Raw genomic sequence first — 25,041 nt, 5'->3', positions numbered from 1 at the left:
TTACTTATTCTCCTTGTTGGATATCATGTAAATGATGGTGTAGATGTACGGGTTGAGGGACGAGTTGATGGGCAGCACGAAAACCACGAGCCAGGCGTAGACGTCGGGCGTCACGGTGATGCCGGAGGTTTGCACCAGCATCCCGAGGACGATGATGGGCATCCAGCAGAAGAAGTCGGTGCCGACGATGAGGAACATCCGGATGGCCATCTTGACCTCCCCCGCCGACTTGTTGGTGCGCTTGCCGACCTCGGTGCGCACGAAGCGCACCTTGATGAAGATGAGAATGTAGGAGAGGGCAATCAGGCAGAAACTGAAGAAGTTGATGCCGAGGAAGAGGACGATGGAGAAACGCCAGGTGGAGATCGAGGACGTGGTCGCGATCTGGTAGAGGGCCAGATTGTACGAGTTGAGGGCTCGATCGTCCGGCTGCAACTCGGGGTTGATGGACTTGCGGATGAAGGGCAGGCCGACGCAGACGTCGCTGAGGTTGTAGGAGTCGGGATCGAAGATGGTGAGGAGGATGCTGGCGGCGCCTATCAACAGAGCGAGGAACCAGATGAAACTGACGACGATGCGGCAGCTTGTTGGCCCGAGGCGCTTGGTGCTGAAGGGAAACATGATGCAGATGAAGCGGTCGATGCTGATCAGGGTGAGGAGGAACACAGAGGTCTCGCTGCTGACAACTGACATAAACCCCAAAACTTGGCAGGGGGTGCTAGACCTCCACTCCTGCGCTCTCCCCTCCCAGAAGTACGACTCCCCGATGTATATATCCATGATGGCTAGGAGCAGCATGTACAGGCCCATGAGCAAATCTGATGCGGCCAGATTTGTGATGAGAATTGACTGTACGCGAGCGACATCGCTGGATACCTCCGTCCGAAGCCGCTTGATGATCACCAGACTGTTGCCTACCAACGCGCTGATGGCGAGGATGAAGATGAAGATCTTGATGGTGGTGTTTTGGAGGAAAGTTCGACGACACGTGAAGAGCGGATGTGACGGTATCTCCACGATGCATTCGGCGTGATCCGGAGCCACGCAGCACAGCCGTGGATCGTTAGTATACCTATTACAGGCAGACAACGTAACATTATCATACTCTCAACGTCTCAAAAGAGTGGCCTAGCTGTTACTATACCGTATGAAAACAGTGATTAACATTATTATACATAATCATGATACATGTACATAACATAAATAAGTATATTTTAGCAAAAAATAACTTTGTTACTGCCGAAAAAACCCTCCTCCTGAAGATTTTTCTTAACTTTAACCTATGCTTGAATTCTCTCTTTCACACACACACGCGCACACAGCCACACACAAATACGCACACTCATGCAGACTTTCTATTTGTCCACTTCTTTTATCGCATTACTTCCACTCCTTTGCACTAACTTTTCAGCAAAAGAATACTCCCCTTCCACTTACCTTATATTCTTCCATTTGTTTCTTTTCTCATTAAGTAAGGATAATACTACTTGGTACTATACGTTAAAAAAAATCTACATATGCGTGGTGACGAAAGTTTGCGGGTGTAGCGAATAGGTATCGTCATGGTTCACAAGCAGTTGCAATCACATTCGCAAACAGTTCTCATTGTCGCAAACACTCTCTTTTAATTTCCTATGACGCAAAGAAAGTTTGAATATGTTTGAAATTGCTTTACGACATGAACATTGTTTTACGAACTTGTTTGCAACTGTTTATGACCCCTGACGAAAGAGGGATCTGTCACCTCTCTCGTTCGAAAACACTTTAGTGTTCTCTCAGTGAGATACCTCTTAAAGAAGAAATCAACCCCAAAAATAAACAAATTTCAAAAGAAAGAGAAAAATATTCCCTACAGAATGATGCAAAAATGATAAAAATCGGATGAGAAATAAGGAAGATAATTTTAAACTTCACATTTTTTTCAGAAAACATTTCCTGACGAGTCCTTATGAAAATTCAAATGAGAAAGTTGATGATGTCATACCCTCACAAAATTTCATGTATGTTATATATCAAAATTCGGAAAAATGTTATTTTTAGCTACTACAAGTGAACGCATGTTCCCATACCAAGATATATTAGAGTTAACATTTGTTCTTTTTTTATTTTTGGGTGGTTTTTAAGACAAGCGTTATATTTGTACAATTGAAATATGAGATTTTTGTCATTTCTGTATATGAAATGAATAAGAAATTGTGAGAGCATGACATCGTTGACTTGCTGATTTGAATATTCATTAAGACTGGTCGAGACATGTTTTACATAATAAGACATGTGAAATTTCAAAATGTCATATCTTTCTGATTTCTTATCCGATTTTTGTCATTATTTTTTGCATCGTTCTGTAGGGAATATTTTCCTATTTCTTTTGAATTCATATTAAATTTTTGGGGTGGATTTCCCCTTTAAGACTTCAGAGATCTGGCAGTTAGTGGGCAAACTTACATAGCTTTCAGACTATCGAGCCCATCAAACACCCCTGGGTAAAGTTGCGTGGGCGTGGTCGCCACTGATGACAGAATTCTAGAACAAAGAATCAAACAAATCTTTTTACAAATCCTTGGAAGAATAATATGTTTTGAAATGCTGACATCATCACTATTTCTTAATCTTTGCATAATATAATTTATGATTTTTACAAATTGCAATCACCCTGTTCGTCTAATGTTCAATATTCATGTAAATAATAAACTATATTCATTAAAGTCAAATTAAGTGGAGTAATGGGATTGCACTTTAAATAATGTGGATGAAATGACTCCGTGCAACTTTTTAGCAATCTTGTTGCATGATTTGATGATTTTGATAAGATAAAGATAATGGTACAAACAAAACAAAACAAGAATGACGTTCATCTTAAAATACATTATAGATCATAATCACACAGAAGAAAACAGACATGGGCGTGTCATACCCATGCCGAATGTTTACAGGTAATGGGGTTGAAATAGTTGCTACTCTTATTCATAATTGCAACTTGCTGCTTCGAATTACGCAGTGAAGCAATTCTAGGTTTCCATTTCCCCACCACATACGAGAGCAAAGACACAAGTGATAACTTGTGAACATATTAAAAAGAAATTCGACAATCTTATCATCGCTGAAACTGAAACGCGCATAACTTACAGGTCTTCTAGCAGTGTCATGTTGGAGAAAGTTCCCGGTTCAAATTTGTGAACAGTACTGTTCTGGAGGTTGCTGCAGACACACAAGAAAACAAATAAAGCAAAGACAGAATCATCAGACGATCTTATTTTTCTTTTCAAGAACATCTAAAATGATTTTCTTATCTTCTTTCCAAATATCACAACCCTAAGACAAGCTGATTGCTAGTTTCTTCTATTTTACCATTTGCTTCCGAAATACTGCAATTCTAATATAGACATAAAACATCCAGCTCAAGTGTGAGGAGAGGTGCTCAATGTTTCCCGCAGCACACAATGATGTGTCTAACGAGTTTTATTTTTGATTTATACACAGACGGTTCAGTTACAGTTAGAGTGGACTATGCTAAAAAATCAAGAACTAAGAACAACAACGTTTCATGTTACTTAAAATCGTTTCTTCAAAATTTGAAATACCCAATCGGTAGACTAAGTATTGTATTAGATGAAAGAAAGATATTATTCAGAGGGGTGAAGGTTCAGGTGCGAGTTTCTTCACTTTGTCTCCCTCTACAAATTAAATTTGCTAACAAATCTAATTTGTAGAGGAGACAAAGTGAAGAAACTCGCACGTGAAGTATTGTATTTGTGTAATGTTTCCACAGTTGAAAGGTTTTGTTTGTTTGATTACCCGGGGCCATCAAGCCTTGCTTTAATAAAGAATGCCTCGCCATTTCAGTCGTTTTATCAGAGACTTTACTCTTAGTGATTCCTCTTTTTGTGCGCATCAAGTTCACATTATATGAAGAGCTTGCTTCCAAAAAGGCGCTAAATCCATTGAAAAATGATGCATGGATTTAGCGCCTTTTGGAAGCAAGCTTTTCATAAGTTTTCTTTATATATTAAGTTTATACAAAACGTTTCCTTATGTAATATGTCAAATTTATTTGTATATCAATTTTGTAAAACATGCTGACTTTTTGCTAGATTGTATCGACAACGGAATGCAGAAATAAAATTGAACTGAATTGAGAGTGAGAACGAAAACTTAAAAAAAAAGAACAGTGCGTCGATCAAGAGAAAATATAGGGTCTACGGCTCGGGGTGGGGGTGGGGGTGTCAAGGGGCTCGATATAAGGTGTTGATCCAGTCTTGCTGTAGAAATCATCCTGACTATCAATGCTCAACTTACAGCCGCACTAGCTTCTTGGCGATCCCAGCGAACATTTCTGGTCTTAGGGCGGTGAGGTTGGTGCGAGTCAGAATCCTTTTAAAAAACGGGGGAGTATAGAATAAGAATATTCCTGACATTATTATGGTACAACGAACATCGATAAAACAGTATCAGGACAATTACCCGCGGCTAAAAACTGGTTAGTGACAGGGTCAGAGTAAAGATTAGGGTAAGGGTTACGTTTAGATTTAGAGTTTGGATTAGGATTAGAGGGTCAGGGGAAGGGACTGACGTAAATTTCCAGAGGGTAATTATCCTAGAACCTGTGCTTAGGAAAGTACTGCTTTAAACTCGGTTGAACGAAGTAGAAATTCGATCAGATCCCCAAATTATTACACCGTGATTACGACCGAACAGCTATTATATTCCTCTTCTTCTTCTTTTTTTTTTCACTGCGTGAAACCCGAAGTGTTTGCTTCTTTATCAGATAAAGTGATGTTCACAATGAACATATACCGCATTTCGTGGTAGCCAACTATCCTCTGGCCATCGGATAAGGCTCTTTAATGAACACTACTATTGAGGCCTATAGGTCTGTCGTTCATTGGAACGCCCTAGGCAGTGGCCCTGCTGAGAAACCTGATTAACGTAAAGAGCTGAGCTGACCAGAACATACATCTTAAAGAGGATTACATGACAGCGTGATGTACCTTTAAGTAGGCCAAGGACCGACATAGGGGGAAATGAAAATCAGTTAAAAGAAAGAGAAAGTATCTTGAGATAACACAACGAATAAAAGCACGAAACCAGCTCTAGAATGAATCGTAAGGAATCTTTTAGCGTATTATGTAGGCCTACATTATTCGATCAGAATGAAACATGACGGTAAACGCTAAAGGCCCGTTTACATCGAGTACGGTACGGGGCAATGGGCCGGGTTTTTGCTGTGATACACAAAAAGGAACCATGTCTGGTTCTGTTGCAAAATCACTTCCCCGCTAATAATTTTGTTATACAATAAATCTTCTATTGTTGATTTTGTTGCTGTTGATTTTCACATAAGAATAACAGTTTGGGTGATTTTGTACCGAATTACGGATTCTTTTTTTAACGGAATCCGACATGTTTCCTTTTGGCGCACACTAGCAAAAACCCCTTCCCGTGACCCGTTCCAGATTTGGTGTAAATGCAGCTTAATTAACACCATCGACAACAACACCAACTAAAAGATCACTTACAGGCGCTCCAGGGAGTTACCGAGGTCAGCGAACTCTCCATCCCTGAAATCTGTTACCGGATTCCATTCAAAGTCTCTAGTCAATGAGAAACAAACCAACAACACAAAATGATGAGAAGACGCCCTCTTTGTTGACCGAGTACTTCAGAATCAATTACGAGCATGCCCATCTTTCTTCTTCATTGTAGCGGCATTGTCTTTTCGAGAGGTTTATCCGTATAAAAGCACCACTATCTACTTCGTGAGAGAGCGTTGGTGATTTGCGTAACGTTGCGCAATATCGTAATTATTAATCCTACGTTGTTATAGCTGATGAATGGAATCTGAAAGGTTGAATCCATACTTGTAGACCTATATAAATTTGAAAAGACAGACGCTTTTTCAGAAACATGCAATTTTTCACGCGGTCATTGTAATTTCAGCGCCATCTCTCAATGATTGTGACTATTTCATTCTTTTTTAGAGAGAGATTTTGAACCATTATTAGAAGAGACAATTGCAAAATCTGAAGATAAAGCGAAGAAAAGATAGATTCTGAGAATGAGATGACGTGCGAGGAAAACGAATTGACGTCCTTTGTTAGGCATGCACATTGTATGATTGTCTTACATAAAGTAGAGGCTCCTGAGATCTGTGAAAACGCCTTCGTCGATCCTGAATATGTCATTATTTTCTAGCCACCTGTGTTGGAAAGAATAAAGACAAAAGGCAGGGCTGATGTACAAGTGATTAAGTGGTTACACAGCCACAAAAACATCATTGTTGATATTGCTGTCATCATTATTTTCGCTATCTGAAAAGTACGGTGGGCGGTGATTTGGTTCAGTCGGTATAGCGCGTCTGACTCCAGATCCAGAGGGACCCGGGTTCGATTCCCGAGTCTAGCTGAGCAATGATGATTCTAAGCACACCGTCCACTCTAGAAAGGGACAAAACACTCTGTCCCTCGGATATCCCATAAAATAGAGGTCCCGTGTGCGAGAGAGTCACAAGTCATGCACATAAAAGTTCCGCGTCATTCGTCGCAAACCTAACCCGGTAAAGTGGTCCGCCTCACGTCCAACTGGACCAGATGAAGACCAGCTTATTCAGTTAAATATGAGCTATCCAGTCATTACTTTTTTCTCAGATGGTTAATTAAAAAACAAACAAACAAACGAACGAACAGTTGTTTCAGCGGGTTTTTTTTCCTACCATGTGCATGTTTACGAAATCAACGCACGGTCACATGACATGGATATGCGTTTGCCATTGGTTGCTTTCTTGAACCTGCCTCATGAATAGTCATAAAAGGAGAGAGCAGTGACAGCAATATTACCTGGTCGTGATGCTATCTAGGCTGCATTGGTTAGATACGAATTAAAACCAGCTTGGTAAGAACTTTTTAGTATTGGTCGATCGTGGTCAATCCATCTACAAACACACCCTGGCGATGTTGGAAACTCGTCACGCTTTCTTTTAAGTAGGAGACTTCGTTATTTGTTTCAGTAGATGCAGAAAACACGTGCAATTTTCGCACGGTGAAAAAGTAGTCTCCCCTTTGAAATCTGTCAGCAGAGTTTGTGCTGAGCCCCCCCCCCCCCCCCTCACAAATTTCAGGAATAAAATGTAACATTTTCTTATTTCAATTCAATTCAATTTCAATTCATTTATTTTCATACTTCTCATTTATGAACATTACAACAGAAACCAGACAAGTTCTTTTACCTTGTGAACAATGTGCAGAAAACAAACAATATACATGGTGATAACACAGTAATTACATGTAATGATAACTGGTCAAAATCGAAATCGAAATGGGGTTGATCAAAGAGAAGTATGACGGGACCTACATGAAAGCTAGCTTGTGTGGCTGTAAGCCCCGAGTAATCAGTGTTTGTGAAAAAGAAACGGAGAACGGATAGAAGATAAGACCAGAATGATGATGTACCTTTGTATCAAACATATATACAAATATACAAATCATACATATCAAACATATCAAACATATCAAATCAAACATATATACAAATATACATACATATATACAAATATACCTTTGTATCAAACAATAAAGGCCTTTCGCAGATACTTATGAATCATGAACACTTGTGTCCATGGAAACAGAGAGGATCCGAGGAAAATTGAAGCCATAAATGAAGGAAGCATTAGTTATACTTACAACAGCTGAAGGTAGTAGAGTCCGCGGAACGTTCCATTCAGCAAATAGGTGAGGCCGTTATAGGATAATCTTCTGCAGTATAGATCAGAGAAAAACAAAACGGTGAGCGTTGTACATTCATAGTCCAAATGATCATAATATACAGCCTCATTTCTTTCTTTTTTCAAAATGCAGCCATTATTGTATGTGGATCGTCACATTTCTGGTAGGGTCTCATAAACTTAGACCACATGAGTATAAATAAATCTCGCCATTAGGCACGTAGTATTAGTTTGTTGTTGTTGGTTTTTTTTTTATCGTAGCCTGCTACTGGTCCATACTTAGCATGTTCATGAATATTCTGCTATTTATTATCACTAGCAAATTGATCATGCCCTTATATTGTACAATGCTATGAAAGTGAGGTGAGTTCGATAGCATACATTCCTTGTGCAGGTATATTCTCCTTTTAATGGGCTTAAAGGGGATGGCTAGTAATCTGATTAGTGGGAATGCTTGGGGATGATTATGGGATTCATTTAAGAGTACACTATATATCTATTGTTGTGTGAAAATGATTTGCTTCAGAATTGTCTCATATTCAAGTAATGTGCAGTTCAATGTTTCCATTTTAGCCTGTTAACGACACTGTACAGGCATGCTAACCTGGAAACATTGAACTACACATTAAACTACACATTACTTGAATATGAGACCATGCTGAAGCAAATAATTTTCACACAACAATAGATATATAATGCACTCTTAAATGAATCCCACAAGGATTGGAACAATCATCTTCCAGCATTCCCACTGATCAGTTACTAGCCATTCCCTTTAACTGTTATCATTGTATGATACTATGATGTACTTGGGCTCTGTCCACTATTTTCATTTGGCCGCATTCTGACGAAATCTCTTGGTTACGTAATAATGAGATAAAACTCAATTAGATAGATAAAGAACTTGGTAGATGAAGAATTCTTGTGTAACTTATACATGTACCATAGTCTTAGAATGTAGTACAAATATAATGTATAATCATCAGTAGTTGTGTAATGAATCCGTTTATTCATTGAGCATTGATATGTGCACATGCTCAAGTTTTGAAAATATTTCTATTTCTGTGTGTGTGTGTGTGTGTGTGTGTGTGTGTGTGTTTGTGTGTCTGTGTCGGTGTTTGTGTGTTTGTTTATAATAATAATAATATCATTAATAATAATGATAATAATGATAATGATAATAATGATAGTAATAATAATATCAATAATAATAATCATCATCATCATCATAATCATAATAATCATAATAATAAGGTCTTATTTATCCAAGGTAGTCTCTTCAGTGTTGCCACTGCTCTACCAGAGGGCCCTGCTGGTATTATTACCCTTGCGTTGCCACGTACCAATTTATACACCTGGATCGAGAGGGACATGGTGGGTAAAAACATCTTGTCTACGGACGTAAGCACTGGGCGGGATTCGAACTCGCGTCCTCCGGGAGTCTGGAGTCTTATCCACTATGCCACAGCGCCTCCACAATTTATCATAAACGTAGGTTGGATGTTGTACTTACAGCATTCTTAGACGCTCCATCCCGTCGAAGTGTCCAGCCTCGAGATGCGTAATTTGACACCCTGTGAGCTCCCTATTATCGGGAAAAGAAACAAAAACGCATGAACGACATTCAAACCCGTCATAGCGGCCTCCTGCACGGTTACAGCTCGTTATTCCGAAGGTTCGTTATTCCGAAGGCTCTTCAGTCCGAAGATTCATTATTCCGAAGGTTCGTTATTCCGAATTTCATTTTCGGATTAACAAATCTTCGGAATAACGAACCTTCCGAATAACGCCACAAATGTTCGGATTAAGGAACCCTTTTTCATTTTCGGATTAACGAACCTCTAGGTATAGGGAATTTGTGTGTTTCGGATTAACGAACCTTCGGAATAACGAACCTTCGGAATAGCGAACCTTCGGAACAACGAAAACGCCCTTTACTCCCTTTACTGGAACTGCTCACGAGGGGACTGCAGTCTACAAGCCTCCATTTCCCACAACTTTTCCTTGATACAATCTATTTACAGTTTAACTATAATGACTGAACTCTCTTAAACTATCTTTTTGTTATTATAAAAAAATGAGCTGCGTTGATTTCGTATGTTTCCTTGTTTGTTTATCTATTTTCCATTTCACATTAAGAAAATACATGGAAAACTTAAATCATACCTGAATAATCAAAGATTACAAAATTGATGGATTGCCCACTTCAGATTCATTAGTAGAATTATCCTGTTCCTCCATGGGCTCCAATGCACATATATATTGAAAATTATGATACATATAGTAAAATATTTATTGAAACATACACATGAATAATATATATGTCATCCCCCTCATAACTAAAAAAAAACATTAAAAGCAATGAAAATAAATTAATCTATTGAATATTATGTAAACATCACCCACCCCTGACACCCACCAACCCCCTAGCCTTTACTCTATACATTACTACCTGTAACAATCGCATAACAATTGCAAATGCTCGTCTGTCACACCACACTACTTATCAAACATAACACTATACCATAGCATATATACACAATGTACATCATATCAAAATTCACTAACCCTGCTGCTTACAAATTAACAGAACAACCCTTGCAGCAAAAAAAAAGAAAAAGAAAATGCACGTCGCAAACAAACGATACCCTCATCAATATCATGATACGATACGAACAATCAAATACGCCCCAAGCACCCCATAATAGCCCTCATACTACTCCCCAGGTTACTAGTACTTAAACACACTCTAAGGAAAAAAAAAATAAAACAACACAACAACAACAACAACCAATGTAAATGTTTTATTGTACTTTGTACTTTTGTTGGAAAATGACTGAAAATTGAAATGAAATAATTTGAAATAAACGGTCATCATTCAATTACACACACACACACACTCACTCACACACACACACACACACACACAGAATGCAAACAAATTTTCGTGCATAGTTCCATGAAAAAATATTAAAAAAAAAAACACTGTAAAATGTGTAATTCTAGGCATCTATCTGTCTAACGTCACCAGCGGTTATCCAGTTTAACATAATGTACCTAATAAGACAGTCACATAGCCCCTCCCCACCCCCACCCTAGAAAATAGTAATAATAATGTAAAAATGAATAAACAAATAAAAATAAATCAATAACTCGCCATATTGATTAGCGCCGCCATGAGCAAATCACGACAAACAAAATGCATAAGTCAGAAATAAAATGCGATTGCCGAAAAGCATGCTTTGTTTTGTTTTTTCCTCCAACCATCGGCTCTATTTTCGAATTCTTACTGAATGCTTCGAAGTTCAATCTTTCTCTTCGGGTATTCCTTCTTACGCGCGCGAAGTTATGGAGCTGTTCGGCGTGGATGAAGACGGAGATAATATAGCGCCGTTTACGGAAACACGGTGAGATGATACGACCTCACCGAGTCAAACGTTTACTTACATGCTGTGAACTTCTCCCAAGTGCTGAAAAGCCCCTGGTTTTAAGTTTGGCAGAGGCGTCAGTCCCAGCTTCCTGTATAGGGAAGTTTAAAGGCCGTAGGGTCTACTTAGAATCAAATTAGCGTATTCAAACCATCAGTGATTCTTGCGTCGAGTCGTTTTTATCGCAGCTGCTTGACAAATTATCTTTCGTTGACTTATTATTCGGCTACTCAAACTCTATTCAAACACTAAATGATCGATGTTTGGAGTACGTTGATGAAATGCAATTTGTCAATCAGTTGCAATAGAATAGGGATTGTCATATCATATCATATATCACATCATATATATCTTAATCATATATCATATCATATCATATCATGTCATATCATATCATATCATATTATATCATATAGGCCTATATCATATCATATCATATCATATCGTATCGTATCATATCATATCATATCATGTCATGTCATATCATATCATATCATATCATATCATATCGTATCGTATCATATCATATCATATCATATCATATCATATCATATCATATCATATCATATCATATCATATCATAGTTTTGAGGAAACCATGAATATTTGCGAGCAGGCTTTTGAGGACGTTATAACCATTGTAAAGCACAATAATCCAGGTTTGATAGTGACATTATTTTCCAGGAGTGTACAAGGTGTCCTACAAAATGAGGGCAGGGCTCGAATCGTTAGGCCACTAGGCCACCAACTCCACGGTAGACATCTGCTGTTCATGTCAGCCCCCACCCCCACCCCCCCCCCCAAAAAAAAATATATATATATGTACATATATTTATATATTACATGTATTATCTTACGTATAGCCTCGCGTAATATCACATTTTGTTGAGCATGCCACTATAGTACAAGATCATTTTATGACCAGTGGAGACCATTTAACGTTGTTTGATTTTCTCATCTGCCCCGAATCCATTTTTGATATGAACTATATACAACAATCTCATGCGTGCTTTGATTACATGTACCTAATCCCGTCTAGACGTGGAATTGTTTGAAATTAGAAGGAGCCACTACAGAAAAGAACCCAGTCTTAGATAACGTTTTCCAACGATACAATTACGAGCAGATGACATAATCTACAGCTTAAATCAATTAAGAGCCCAGGCTCTTTCAGCCTATTCAACAGTGTCTCACAGTATGTTGGTTCCTGTGGAAAGGGATGCGAAGTCCTCTTCGCGCCAGTTAGATATCTCCGTACAGTTCGCCCACAGCGGCAACCACGGCGGATCCTGCTGATGACACGGTTCGCTGATCGGGCAATGAATGAAGACAAACGGGGAAGCTCCGCACTGGCAGCCCCTTGGACACCGCTCCGTGCCTGGTAGTTGAAGCAAGGATTTTTGTGTAACTAATATTTTATGCCTGCTGTTTCATCTCTGTCAACACTTAATTGTGATCGAGAGAATTCTTACCAGCTGTACTGTAGTCTGAAATAAATCATTAGTAGGGCCTAATCATAATCCATGAATACATATGTATTTTCCTTGTTTTCCGTCATCATGTGAGAAAATGTTTTTTGTGCTTTTTATATGTCACATAATTATTCACTTAACACCAAACTGTAGCTGAATTAGTGAGTGGATGTGTTTCCAGTGATTAAGTAGATGATAACCTCGTTCCCACCCTGAGATGTACTAGTGGACACGTCGACTAGGAAAGGCTGGAAAAACACAAACAAACAAACAAACAAAACATTCTCACGGTGGTGTTTTTCTGTTTGTTTGTTTGCTTGTTTGTTTGTTTGTTGTTTGTTTGTTTATTGATTTGTTTGTTGTTGTTTGTTTGTTTGTTTTTTAGGAGGGGTGTCTTCTGGGCCTGATGTCGCCATCATAATAGGACGAAAGGTGGCCTTAGATTACCAAATTATGAATCATGATCAAAATAACTTATAAACTGTCTGCATTTACAAAATGACAAAAGCATTACGCTTTAGCTCCCCTCTTCCATTTTAGGGAGCTGAGCATGTGTGCTGAGATATGTACAGCACACTGTGTTTGGATTTGTCTGGGTGCTTGTTTAGGGTAAGTTAGGTTTTCATTCGTAGTTCGTGTAAGTCATTTTGTAAATTCAGTTTAATGTACCAAGTATAAGATTAATGATAAAATATTTTTATAGTTGTTTTGCTATGTTTGGGGGGATGCACCCTACAAGCATTGCTTCTTCATCATTCCTTCCCATCTCCTGCACTTTCTTAGCTTCAGAATGTTCTTTGTGCTTTTTCTTGTTCACCCTATTATCTGTATATCCATAAATTTCATTTATCATATTTTGTAATGTTGACATATATGCACTTATTATATATTATGTGAAAAAAATTGTATTTACAAGATCTGTTGGAGATGGAAAAAATAATTGAATGAACGAGACATGAAAACTCGTCACATTGAGGACGAGTTAGGTGATACGCTTGGGGTCATCAGATGACAGTCATCTGTGATCGACAAAGAAAAGAATGTGATATAGGCACCTTGAAGTTATATTGAGCGTGCATGGGAAACCGTTTCTGTAACCACTCGGCCACGGGTCATGAACGGAAATGGTTAGACAAATAAAAACAACAATGTATAGATATAACAGGGGGAAAGTCAATGCCCACTCAACTAACGTGGCCGTGTGAACATCTATTGCATTGCTAGACGGAAAAGCGGCCTTGTAACGACTGAGGTCGCTATGCCATTTCTGGCAACTTGGGAAAAATACGTCCCGCAGACATAAAACCTATAATCGGCTGGTTTTGATACCTTGCCTTTAATCACAATTTTCAGTGTAATGACGTCATCAAATTACAAAACAATGACATGGTCTTGAAAGACAATTGTTCAAAGTACAACACCTCAGTCGTCGTCATTACATACTATGATCGGTTTGACAAAGTCAACCTGGAAAATTTTGCTGCAGTCGAAGCAATGTGGTCTCCAACACACAAAAAAGAGGGATATGGCGTGTGTGTGTGTCTGTGTGTGTGTATAGGTGCGTTTATATACGAACGTGATTTCTACATGGACGAATATGTAATACAAAATTGAAGAAAAAAAAGTAAAATAGCTAAGTATTTTGTTTCGTGATCTTGTGGGGTTCGAACCCGCAACCTCACGTCTCTGAGACGTCGCCTTTAACCACTCGGCCATACGTCTCCACGAGAAAACATGAGGAACGCAAACTTATGTATGTGAAAGATGAATCAGGAATCGTTTCGTCCACATTCCATTCTCATTTTCAGTTTTAAACTGCAAAATTGTCAACCTGATGAGGAGATTTCGAAGAAGAAAATGCATGATTATTGCAGCTTATTGTCTCAGCTACAACATACTTAAGTTTCAGAGGAAATGAAGCAGAATCAGCTGAGATAAAGGTGCTTAAACGTTGTCAAGTCAATGCATGGTTTTAAAAAAGATCCCCTCCCATAGACATAACACGTAAACTTGTCCGATTTTGCGTCTTTACCTTTAATCACAATTTAAAGTATGATGACGTCATTAAATTTCAAAACCATGACATGGACCTGAAAGGCAAATGTTCAAAGTACAACATATCTGAATTTGGGATAATATTGAGCTTAAACAACAGAGATACGAGCAAATGAATGTCAGAAACAGTACCTCAAAAAAATTAATTCCACTTTTTTGATTTCAGATGATGATATGATGACGTCATAATGTAATTATGGAAATATTAATACTTGAAACGTTATTTCCAATTCATATGTTTTTGTAATATGCAATAAAAACATAGGGTAACCAGACGTTTTAAAGAGCTATGGCGAAATAAACAAAGACATGTTTTTCGCTATATTTGCACAAAGACGCGCACACGAAATTTCAACTTTGACGCCAACGCATTCCTTTGTTATAGGTCAAAATTGATCGGAAATCAATGGATATTGTTACTTAATGTATCAGGAATCCAAATCTGTCAAAAAATGTGCATTTTCAGTTTGCTTACGCGCACTACGCGCGAAAATGTGCGGACGGACGCGAACGCGCGAAACGCTTAAAATTGTCTGAAACTTCGAGATTTCCCATTGGTAAGTTGTTTTGAGCCTTTTAAAAGTTTGACGCGCGCGTACGCGCGCGTAATAATGTCTTAGGTAATTAGCATTAAAATGTATGATAGAGCGTGACCTGAACTTAATGTCCGCCGAAAATGATACAGACATGACCTTTAGATATGAAGTTATGATCGATCATGTAACATGGTCCGAAAATCACAAAATGGCGCCTAGATGACGTCATAGATATGTTACTGTCATGAAAACCTTATTGTGGCTAGATTTTGTCATGAGACATGTTCCCTGAAAATGTCATGTTATTCCGTAATGTCATTCTTGAGATATTGATGACACAAAATTGTCCAGAAAGAAAGAAGAATAAAAAGAAACGAGACATGAAAACTCGTCACATTGAGGACGAGTTAGGTGATACGCTTGTGGTCATGAGATGACAGTCATCTGTGATCGACAAAGAAAAGAATGTGATATAGGCACCTTGAAGTTATATTGAGCGTGCATGCGAAACCGTATCTGTAACCACTCGACCACGGGTCATCCACGGAAATGGTAAGACAAAAAAACAACAACAATGTATAGATATAACGGGGGGAAAGTCAATGCCCACTCAACTAACGTGGCCGTGTGAACATCTATTGCATTGCTAGACGGAAAAGCGGCCTTGTAACGACTGAGGTCGCTATGCCATTTCTGGCAACTTGGGAAAAATACGTCCCGCAGACATAAAACCTATAATCGGCTGGTTTTGATACCTTGCCTTTAATCACAATTTTCAGTGTAATGACGTCATCAAATTACAAAACAATGACATGGTCTTGAAAGAAAATTGTTCAAAGTACAACACCTCAGTCGTCGTCATTACATACTATGATCGGTTTGACAAAGTCAACCTGCAAAATGTTGCTGCAGTCGAAGCAATGTGGTCTCCAACACACAAAAAAGAGGGATATGGCGTGTGTGTGTGTCTGTGTGTGTGTATAGGTGCGTTTATATACGAACGTGATTTCTACATGGACGAATATGTAATACAAAATTGAAGAAAAAAAAACAGTAAAGTAGCTAATTATTTTGTTTCGTGATCTTGTGGGGTTCGAACCCGCAACCTCACGTCTCTGAGACGTCGCCTTTAACCACTCGGCGACACGTCTCGACGGGAAAATATGGGGAACGTTATGGACTTGAAAGACAGTTGTTCAATATATAACACATTCATCGTACGTTGTCAGTTTGCTATTGACATGACGATCTATCATTTGAATATGAGGCAGGCATTAGTACCTGTATGAAATTATTATAGGCATGGTTATCAAATTGCCCTAAAATATCCTTATAATTGCCTTATTTTTACACACAGTTACGCTATCCCTTTAAACTCGTCACAGTTTAATCAGAATCATTAACATCATACATTAGTACCATATTCAGTTCCATAGCTGATCACGTTTATTAATCAATTAAGAGTAATTGTCTAGCATGTGTCATATGGCCAACCTGTATACACACGTATATACACACACACAATGCTAAATGTATGTATCAAACATCTGTAACACAGCTTTGAACTAACTATAGGAATTATCGCTGCACTTATCATCCATACTTTTTATCACTATCTGAAACTCCACAAAAACCACTAATTGACAAATAATCATCAATACAGAAGACTGAATACCTTTTTTACAATGTATAGCTTGTTACATGTATAAATCAGCACAAAGTAACCACGACTACATTGTGTTACTGAATTAATATGAACAAATTTCATGTTGTGACAGTATACTATATCAGTTTGAAAAGCCCAACCTGCAAAACTATAATTTTGCAGCAGTCGAAGTAATGCAGTCTCCAACGCAAAACAAAGGTATACTGTGTGAGTGTGTGCGTATAGGTGTGTTTACATGCAAACGTGATTTCTACATGGACGAAGGTGTAGTACTCTATTGAAGAAAAAAAGTAAAAAAAATATATTATTTTCTTTCGTGCTCTTGTGAGGATCGAACCCGTACGTGTGCAACCTCACGTTTCTAAGACGACGCCTCTAACCACTCGACCATACGTCTCGACGAGAAAATTAGAGGAACGTAAGCTTATGTACGTGAAAGATGAATCAGGAATCGTTTGGTCCGCATTCCATTCTCATTTTCAGTTTTAAATTGCAAAATTGTCAACCTCATGAGGAGATTTCAAAGAATAAAATGCATGATTACTGCAGCTTATTGTCACAGCTACAACATAAATAAGTTTCAGAGGAAATGAAGCAAAATCAGCTGAGATAAAGGTGCTTAAACGTTGTCAAGTCAATGCATGGTTTCTAAAAAATCACCTCCCATAGACATAACACGTAAACTTGTCCGATTTTGCGTCTTTACCTTTAAACACAATTTAAAGCATGATGACGTCATCAAATTTCAAAACCATGACATGGACTTGAAAGGCAAATGTTCAAAGTACAACATATCTGAATTTGGGATAATATTGAGCTTAAACAACAGAGATACGAGCAAATGAATGTCAGAAACAGTACCTCAAAAAAATTAATTCCACTTTTTTGATTTCAGATGACGATATGATGACGTCATAATGTAATTATGGAAATAATGATACTTGAAACGTCATGTCCAATTTATATGCTTTTGTAATATGCAATAAAAACATAGGGTCACCTGACGTTTTAAAGAGCTATGGCGAAATAAACAAAGACATGTTTTTTCACTATATTTGCACATAGACGCGCACGCGAAATTTGAACTTTGACGCAAGTGCATTGCTTTGTTATTTGTAGGAATCGATTAGAAATCAATGGATATTGTTGCTCAAAGTATCAGGAATCCAAATCTGTCAAAAAAAGTGTATTTTCATGTTGCTGACGCGCTGTGCGCGCGAAAATGCGCGGACGGACGCGCACGCGCAAAATTGTTTGAAACGCATAAAATTGTCTGAAACTTCGAGATTTCCCATTGGAAAGTTGTTTTGAGCCTTTTAAAATTTTGACGCGCGCTTACGCGCACTTAATGATGTCCTAGGTAATTAGCATCAAAAGAAGTAAGATAGAACGTGACCTGAACTTTATGTCCACAAAAAATGATACAGAAATGACCTTTAGTTATGAAGTTATGATCGATCATGTAACATGGTCCAAAAATCACAAAATGGCGCCTAGACGACGTCATAGATATGTTACTGTCATGAAAACCTTATTGTGGCTAGATATTGTCATGAGACATGTTCCCTGAAAATGTCATGTTATTCCGTAATGTCATTCTTGAGATATTGATGACACAAAATTGTCCAGAAAGAAAGAAGAATAAAAAGAAATAAAGAGAGATTTTGACAATCACAATAGGTGATACGCTGATAGCGTATCACCTAAAAAGAAATAAAGAGAGATTTTGACAATCACAATAGGTGATACGCTGATAGCGTATCACCTAATAAAGAGAGATTTTGACAATCACAATAGGTGATACGCTGATAGCGTATCACCTAATAAATGAAAACGAGAAAGCCATTTTACAGACAAGAACGCCATTCTAGATATACAGGACGATGGATAAAACCAATAATGCACGCGTTCTCGATTCTGGTGATTGACATGACATTGTGAGACGGCATCATCACGATGACGTCATAATGTATAGTAGTCAACTACAGCAACGTCTACTTTAAAGGTCTTCAGGGTTATTTGTGTTTATGCCTGCCGGTTATTAAACGAATTAAGCCGCTTTGCATTTTGTCCCAGGAAACTAATACTTTCGAAATGGATTTGTAATACCGGCGTGTCCCTCGATACTTTCAACTGAAACTGCATGTAGGCGTGGAAGGGTCAGTATTTCACTTTCAAGACTTAAATATGCTTTTCGGGAACTAACCTCACTTATCCAGAATCCATTATGGAAGAAAGACACTGGACTGATCCGTCCTGAATTTTAACATGCAGAGAAATAAATCTTCAAAGTAAGAATGAGAATTAGATAGCTACAGATTTAACAGGCATCAGTAAGAAGAGGAGGAAGAGTTCACGCCCTTAAAGGGGAAAATCCAGTCCAAATATAAATTAGTCTGATAAGAAAGAGAAAAATTTTATGAGTTCAACTGTAAAACTTTGATCGAAAAATGGTGAAAAATAAGGAAGTTATGACATTTGAAGTTTCGCTAATTTTCAGGAAACAGTTCTTGAACGGTCAATATTATGAATATGCAAATGGCAAAGTTAGCATGTCATCCCCTAACAATTAGCCATATATAGTTTGTACATAAAATTTTTACATTTGCCGTTTTTCATTCAAACGCAATTATGCACAAGGCTCAAATCCTGGTATATCTAACTGATCACTTATTCTGAAGTTATTCAACAAGGAATGACTTCGTGTTTGAGGCTTCAATGACAAAAACATTGATTTTTTTTTCTTTTTTTGGGGGGGAGGGGGGTTCTCTTGGTACACGATCAATGGAAAATTGTGAGGTTAAGACATGATTAGCTCACTAATGTGCATATTCATATCCACTGTACCAGATCTGCTTTGCAGAAATTAGCAAAACTTCAAAATGTCATAACTTCCTTACTTTTCATCCAATTTCAGCAAAATTTTTACCATTGAACTCGTAACATTTTACTTTTTTTATCAGACTAACTTATGTTTGGATTGGATTTCCCCTTAACGGGTGGCTACTGACTCTGGTTAAAGGACAAGTCCACCTTCATTATACATGTGGATTGAGTGAATGCAGGAATATTCGTAGAAAACATCAATGAAAATTTGGGGGAAAATCAGCGAATCCGTTCAAAAGTTTCTTGAACGGAAAGTTGAATCTTTAAAGTATATGCGCAGTCACTGCTAGATGAGAGACTACTACAGTGCATGATGTTACATGAGTAGAACGATACATTGGAAATATAAAGAGGATTTCACAAAATTTGATTTTTTTTTAATTTAAAGAAAAAAAGTGCACATTTCCTCGACGTGTCACTGGCGTATGTTTAGGGTAATAATCATCCCCCTTGCCTTCTGAAACAGACAAGTCAAGCGTTCTTTTGTTATGCAAGAAAAGTGGAAATGATTATGTTGAATTTTCTTTTAATCTTCTCTGTATCGTTGTACACATGTGACATCACCAGCTGTAGAAGTCTTCTCATCCAGCAGTGACTAAGCAGAAACTTCAAGAATTCATAACTTTTGAACGGATTGTCCGATTTTCTTCAAAACTCTCACTGATGATGTGTTCTCCTAATATTGCTGCATTCATTCAATCGACATGTCTTCGAAGGTGGACTTGTCCTTTAATTCTGCTTTGAGTTAGGAGAAGTTTATTGAAAAGCGTCAGCAGCAGAATATGAAAGTGACAATAATCTCCCTAAATCCTCTCTCATAGGAGGGAGACACGACCGAGTATTACCACAGTTGGCCTCATCATCTCGTAGAGGGCAGTCGAACCAACCGTCGCAACGCGCATGCGCCTTGACGCAAATGTCCGTCCCTCCACACTGGAAACCATTGTCCTCGCACTCTTTACACACAAAAGAAGACAATCAAAGAAAACAAACAAAATGAGAATCAAGAGAAAATCTTTGATGGTTAGTTGAAATATTAAGGAGAGTGGTAGTCGAAGCAGAAGACCTATTCTAATCCTCTCCGCAAAAAAAAGTACAGTAAAAAAAAGATTAATAAACAAAATATGGCCAAAGATATCGCCTGTTTTGTAAATCGGCTCTTCCTAAATTTAATGTCTGTTTAGGAGGGAGAAATGTACTCTGCTTTAGTTTCTTGAGATGCTCGTATTGCCCTTTCAGGAGACTGCAAAATCAAATTGTTGGATGATGTTATTGAAAGCCTTTCCTCCTGCATTGTGGACGAATAATATGTGAAAAAGACAAATCGGCATTTGATTTATTGTGGTGTGTGTTGTCTGTGTGTGTGTGTGTGTGTGTGTGTTTTCCTGTTTCCGCATGAGAGCCTCTGAAATGTTGATAGGGGTCATATCTCATAAAGGAAGCGCCTTCGGATGATATAACAGTTATTGTCATCCTGTTCAAAGTCAGGGTAGCATTTTCAGCGTAATTACAGCACTGTACTACTACCAGAGGGCCCTTTCTTTATTATATACATTTCAGAATTCATGGGTAAATAATTATTTCTCCAACTTGGTCAGATGGGACATCTTTGGTGAAATCATACCTTGCCCAAAGATTTAACTCTCTGTGTTACGACTGACACACACATACACACATAAAAAAACACATAGCTTTGTACACACTGTCCAAATTCCCTGGCACAGCATAGGTTAAGCACGTGAATTCGCACTTAGAACATACGATTAACTGTCAAGAGCCTTTTCTTTTTCCACCATACTACACTGTCTTACTCATTTCTATTTCAAACAAAGCAGAATGTCCCTCATAATCCGAACTCAGTGTACTTCCATTACATGTATATCATGGCTTCTATTCCAAACGCGTATACTAGCCGTTTGCAAAGGCAGCTCGCCATATTTGAGGACACGCACACGCAGCGCGCCAGCGGAGAGCTGCGAGCGTAGCTCACTCCATTGCTCCAATCCGATTGCTGTGTGCGAGTCTATTGTGAGCTACCTTTGCTAAACTAAAGTGTACGCGTTTATCCGAATTCCACTCAAGAGACACTCACCGCGGACGCCGTCACAACCGATCTCGTCGGAGAAATCGTGGCAATCGATCACCTGATCGCAGCGCGCCACCTGTCGAATGTGCTGCAGTCCCGACGCGCACCTGAAATCGTGAATCCCGTCACGAATAAAGTTGATGTCACTCCCATTTTCATTCCAGTCAACTGCAAAGACAATTTTTTAAGGCATCAGTATGGAATTTGTATCATATTTACAATATAATAATACCGACACAGATAAACACACATGCATAGTAAGTGTAAAATGACTATTCATCATCACTTTCATAATAAAATTGATGTCTCATTTATATTCGACCTTAATTGAAACTTAACGGTAAATTACAGCAAGTACCACCTGTATGGAGGTTTTAGAGAACTCTCCAGGCGCAATCCATTTCAAAGCTGAAAGAAATCTTGAAACATTCGCTAGACCGACGTGATGAGAAGCCTGATTAATCCCACGTTGATTAATTACTTAACAGTAGTGCTTGCTTGTGTTGAGTTGTACCCATTTTCCTAGACAATCATCTATGGCCTGGCATCGGGCGTTATTATGGTTACTAAATCTCCACAATGTGAACGTAGAAAACTCTGTGTGCGAGCATAATAAAGTATCATACCGCACAGTTACAGTAATTTTCACACGGCCATGATTACAACAAATAATAAGCCATCATTAGCCCCTGTCTATTATCACTGTAGAGTTGACAATAAACAGACAATTAAGGAGGATTTGATGATCAGGTTTTCGCGATGTCATCTCCGGTGTTATCTATAAAAAAGAAAGAAAACGCACAAGCTAGTGGCTACCGTAATTGGCGAATATCTCACGACAATACCTCCGCTAGCAGTTCATACATCGTGAATAATAGCATGACATAAGTATCAAGCTTTCACAATATCAAGGACATTTACTAAAGGTTATTGTGATCAAGGCCATATACTAAAGGTTATTGTGACTGACGCAACTTCCAAATATTTGACAACTGCCTCTACTAGAAATTCATATCTCGCGAATAATAGTGCCTATACCCTGCCGGTGTGTATAAGGCTCAGTTGGACTCGAATTCAGCTTATAATTATGTTAAATGGGCTGATTTTGAGTTAGTGTGATTTCTTCTCGAGAAATGTGATTCGATCGGGTTAAAAGAACCCGCGTCACCGTGGTACGCACACGATGCTGCCGTTAAGTGGATTAAAGATAGTCATGACATACTTGTGTTAATCATTTTTTTCCAAGTCTCGCAGGGTTGTACGACCTTGAGTCGAGGCAACCAATTAAGATAAAAAGGTCTTCACCAAAAAAAAGGCCATTAATAGCATTTCGGCTTGCAGAGTAGTGATGTCATGATATTTTGGCGATGACGTTGTTCATTGTTCCATTACAATAATCTTGAAGTGGCTGCCCGAAAAAAACAAAAACACCATAATCTTAATCATGTTCCGTATTATATATACATATGTATTTATATATATGTATATATATATATATATATATATGAGATAGTATACTTTAAGTTGAGGTGGAGATTCAGATTTAAACTTTTTGCGAGATAATTAGAAACCAGTCCTTAAATATTAAAGAGCAAATATATACAATTCTAAGCGGAATGAAAGTCTTATTTAATGAAAAATCGGTTTTTAAATGGCTGAGATATCAAAAGTAAACTGAAACAAAGTGGTCTTAATAAAAGGTGGGACCCACCTTTTATTACGACCCCTTTGTTATGCTTTGATTTTGGATATTTCAAAACTGATTTTTACCCAAATCAACTTTCATTCCTCTTAGAATCGTATGCTCTTTAGTATTTCATATATGAAGTAGTTTGTAATTATCTCCCAAAAAGTTAGAATCCGAATCCCCATCTCAACCAAAACTGTACCATCCCTTTGAACGATGTGTATGGGGCAAAGGTTATCACTAACGTTCATACAGGCAGTAAATGTCAAGTAAATCCAATGCCTACCGTGCGACCTGAGCCTGCGAGCTGGTGCGAGCTGTATGGAGCGCCAATTGTCGCATGGCCTATTTCAATACGAAATCAGTCATTTCGTAACAAGTTAATGACAACATTCGGTAAGTCTTAACGATCATATCATTGAAGTGTCGTGTGCAAAACCTACCGCCTTCGGATAGCAACGTGATGTCGAGCGCAAAACCCATCATGCCTACAATATTGTCGCTGCAGAAATGGACTGAAACAATGCCACCTGGCAGAGTAAGTGACGTCACGTTAGAACCAGCCAATGAGAACACGGAAGTGCCGGCATCATCGGAAGAGGATTCGTGCGTGATAGTCAAAGAATCAAAATTTCGTTCAATGTCAACATTGTAGATGTTTACCAGCGCCTGTAGAAGAGCACAAAAAAAAAACACACACACACAAATCAGCAAACAGAACAGGACGCATACTGTATTAAGTCGTTGTCATTTGAAGCACACATACATTTTAAATCACCAACTTTTGATGTGATCAAGATCATACCAGCACCAATAGCTCGGTGATAGATGTTTCTCTGTTTACTTTGCATTCGAAATCCTTTCAAGTCTGTCTCTCAAATAATGTACTGGAATAGTAGCATCTAGTGCAATAATGATTAAGAAAATTATGATGGTAATAATGGCAACAGTAATCAAAATCACGATATTGATAAAATATTGTATAAAACCAAGCATACCCTGTAAGTGGATTTTAAGCGAGACTATCACAATGTCAAACATTCTTTAAAATATCACTTAACACGCTTAATAGAGGTTTTGTTTTGGGGTGTTTGTTATTGTTGGGTTAAGAGCTGGATAGTTTTGATTGTTTTGCTTGTAAATAACATGTTTTAATTGCTCATTTATAAATATGGAAGTCCAAATTCATGTGGGGCTTAAAATTTCACTTTATCATTTCTAGCAAAAGGAGAGGAGAGTATTTTAGTTATACATTACTTCCCGCTAAGACACGAAACGTCAATTCCAGCACGCGTGCTAATTACAGAAGAAGAGTCACTTATGTTTCTGATGTTTGTTTGTTTGTTTGTTTTTTTCCTGTGCAGAGCAAATAAGTAATCCTTGAAGAGTTAACCATCTACTTACATTAAACGGAAATAAAAAAGGGATACAAACGACAAATATAAAAAGAGATACAAATAGACATTTGGAAATATATGTAGACATATAAAACATGTAAACAGAAATTGA

General features: G+C 38.2%; 1 protein-coding gene across 1 annotated transcript; it reads right to left on the bottom strand.

Moving 5' to 3' along the window:
- On the bottom strand, positions 1-24,015 carry LOC139711159 (uncharacterized). The gene is made up of 12 exons (XM_071623076.1): positions 23,976-24,015; positions 21,852-22,013; positions 20,605-20,715; positions 12,339-12,522; positions 9,231-9,302; positions 7,677-7,748; positions 6,125-6,196; positions 5,517-5,591; positions 4,297-4,371; positions 3,127-3,198; positions 2,446-2,523; positions 1-1,072 (listed from the first exon to the last, which is right to left on the bottom strand). Exons 1-12 carry the CDS (start codon positions 24,013-24,015, stop codon positions 1-3), a joined length of 2,085 nt encoding a protein of 694 aa, XP_071479177.1.
- Positions 24,016-25,041: the final 1,026 nt, after the last annotated feature.

This window comes from Diadema antillarum, unplaced genomic scaffold (assembly GCF_040938485.1).
Source record: "Diadema antillarum isolate AM-2024a unplaced genomic scaffold, OU_Dant_1.0 seq00001619_RagTag, whole genome shotgun sequence".
Lineage (NCBI taxonomy): Eukaryota > Metazoa > Echinodermata > Echinoidea > Diadematoida > Diadematidae > Diadema > Diadema antillarum.
The sequence above is the reverse complement of the archived record's forward strand: the minus strand, read 5'-3'. Positions and strand labels throughout refer to the sequence as shown.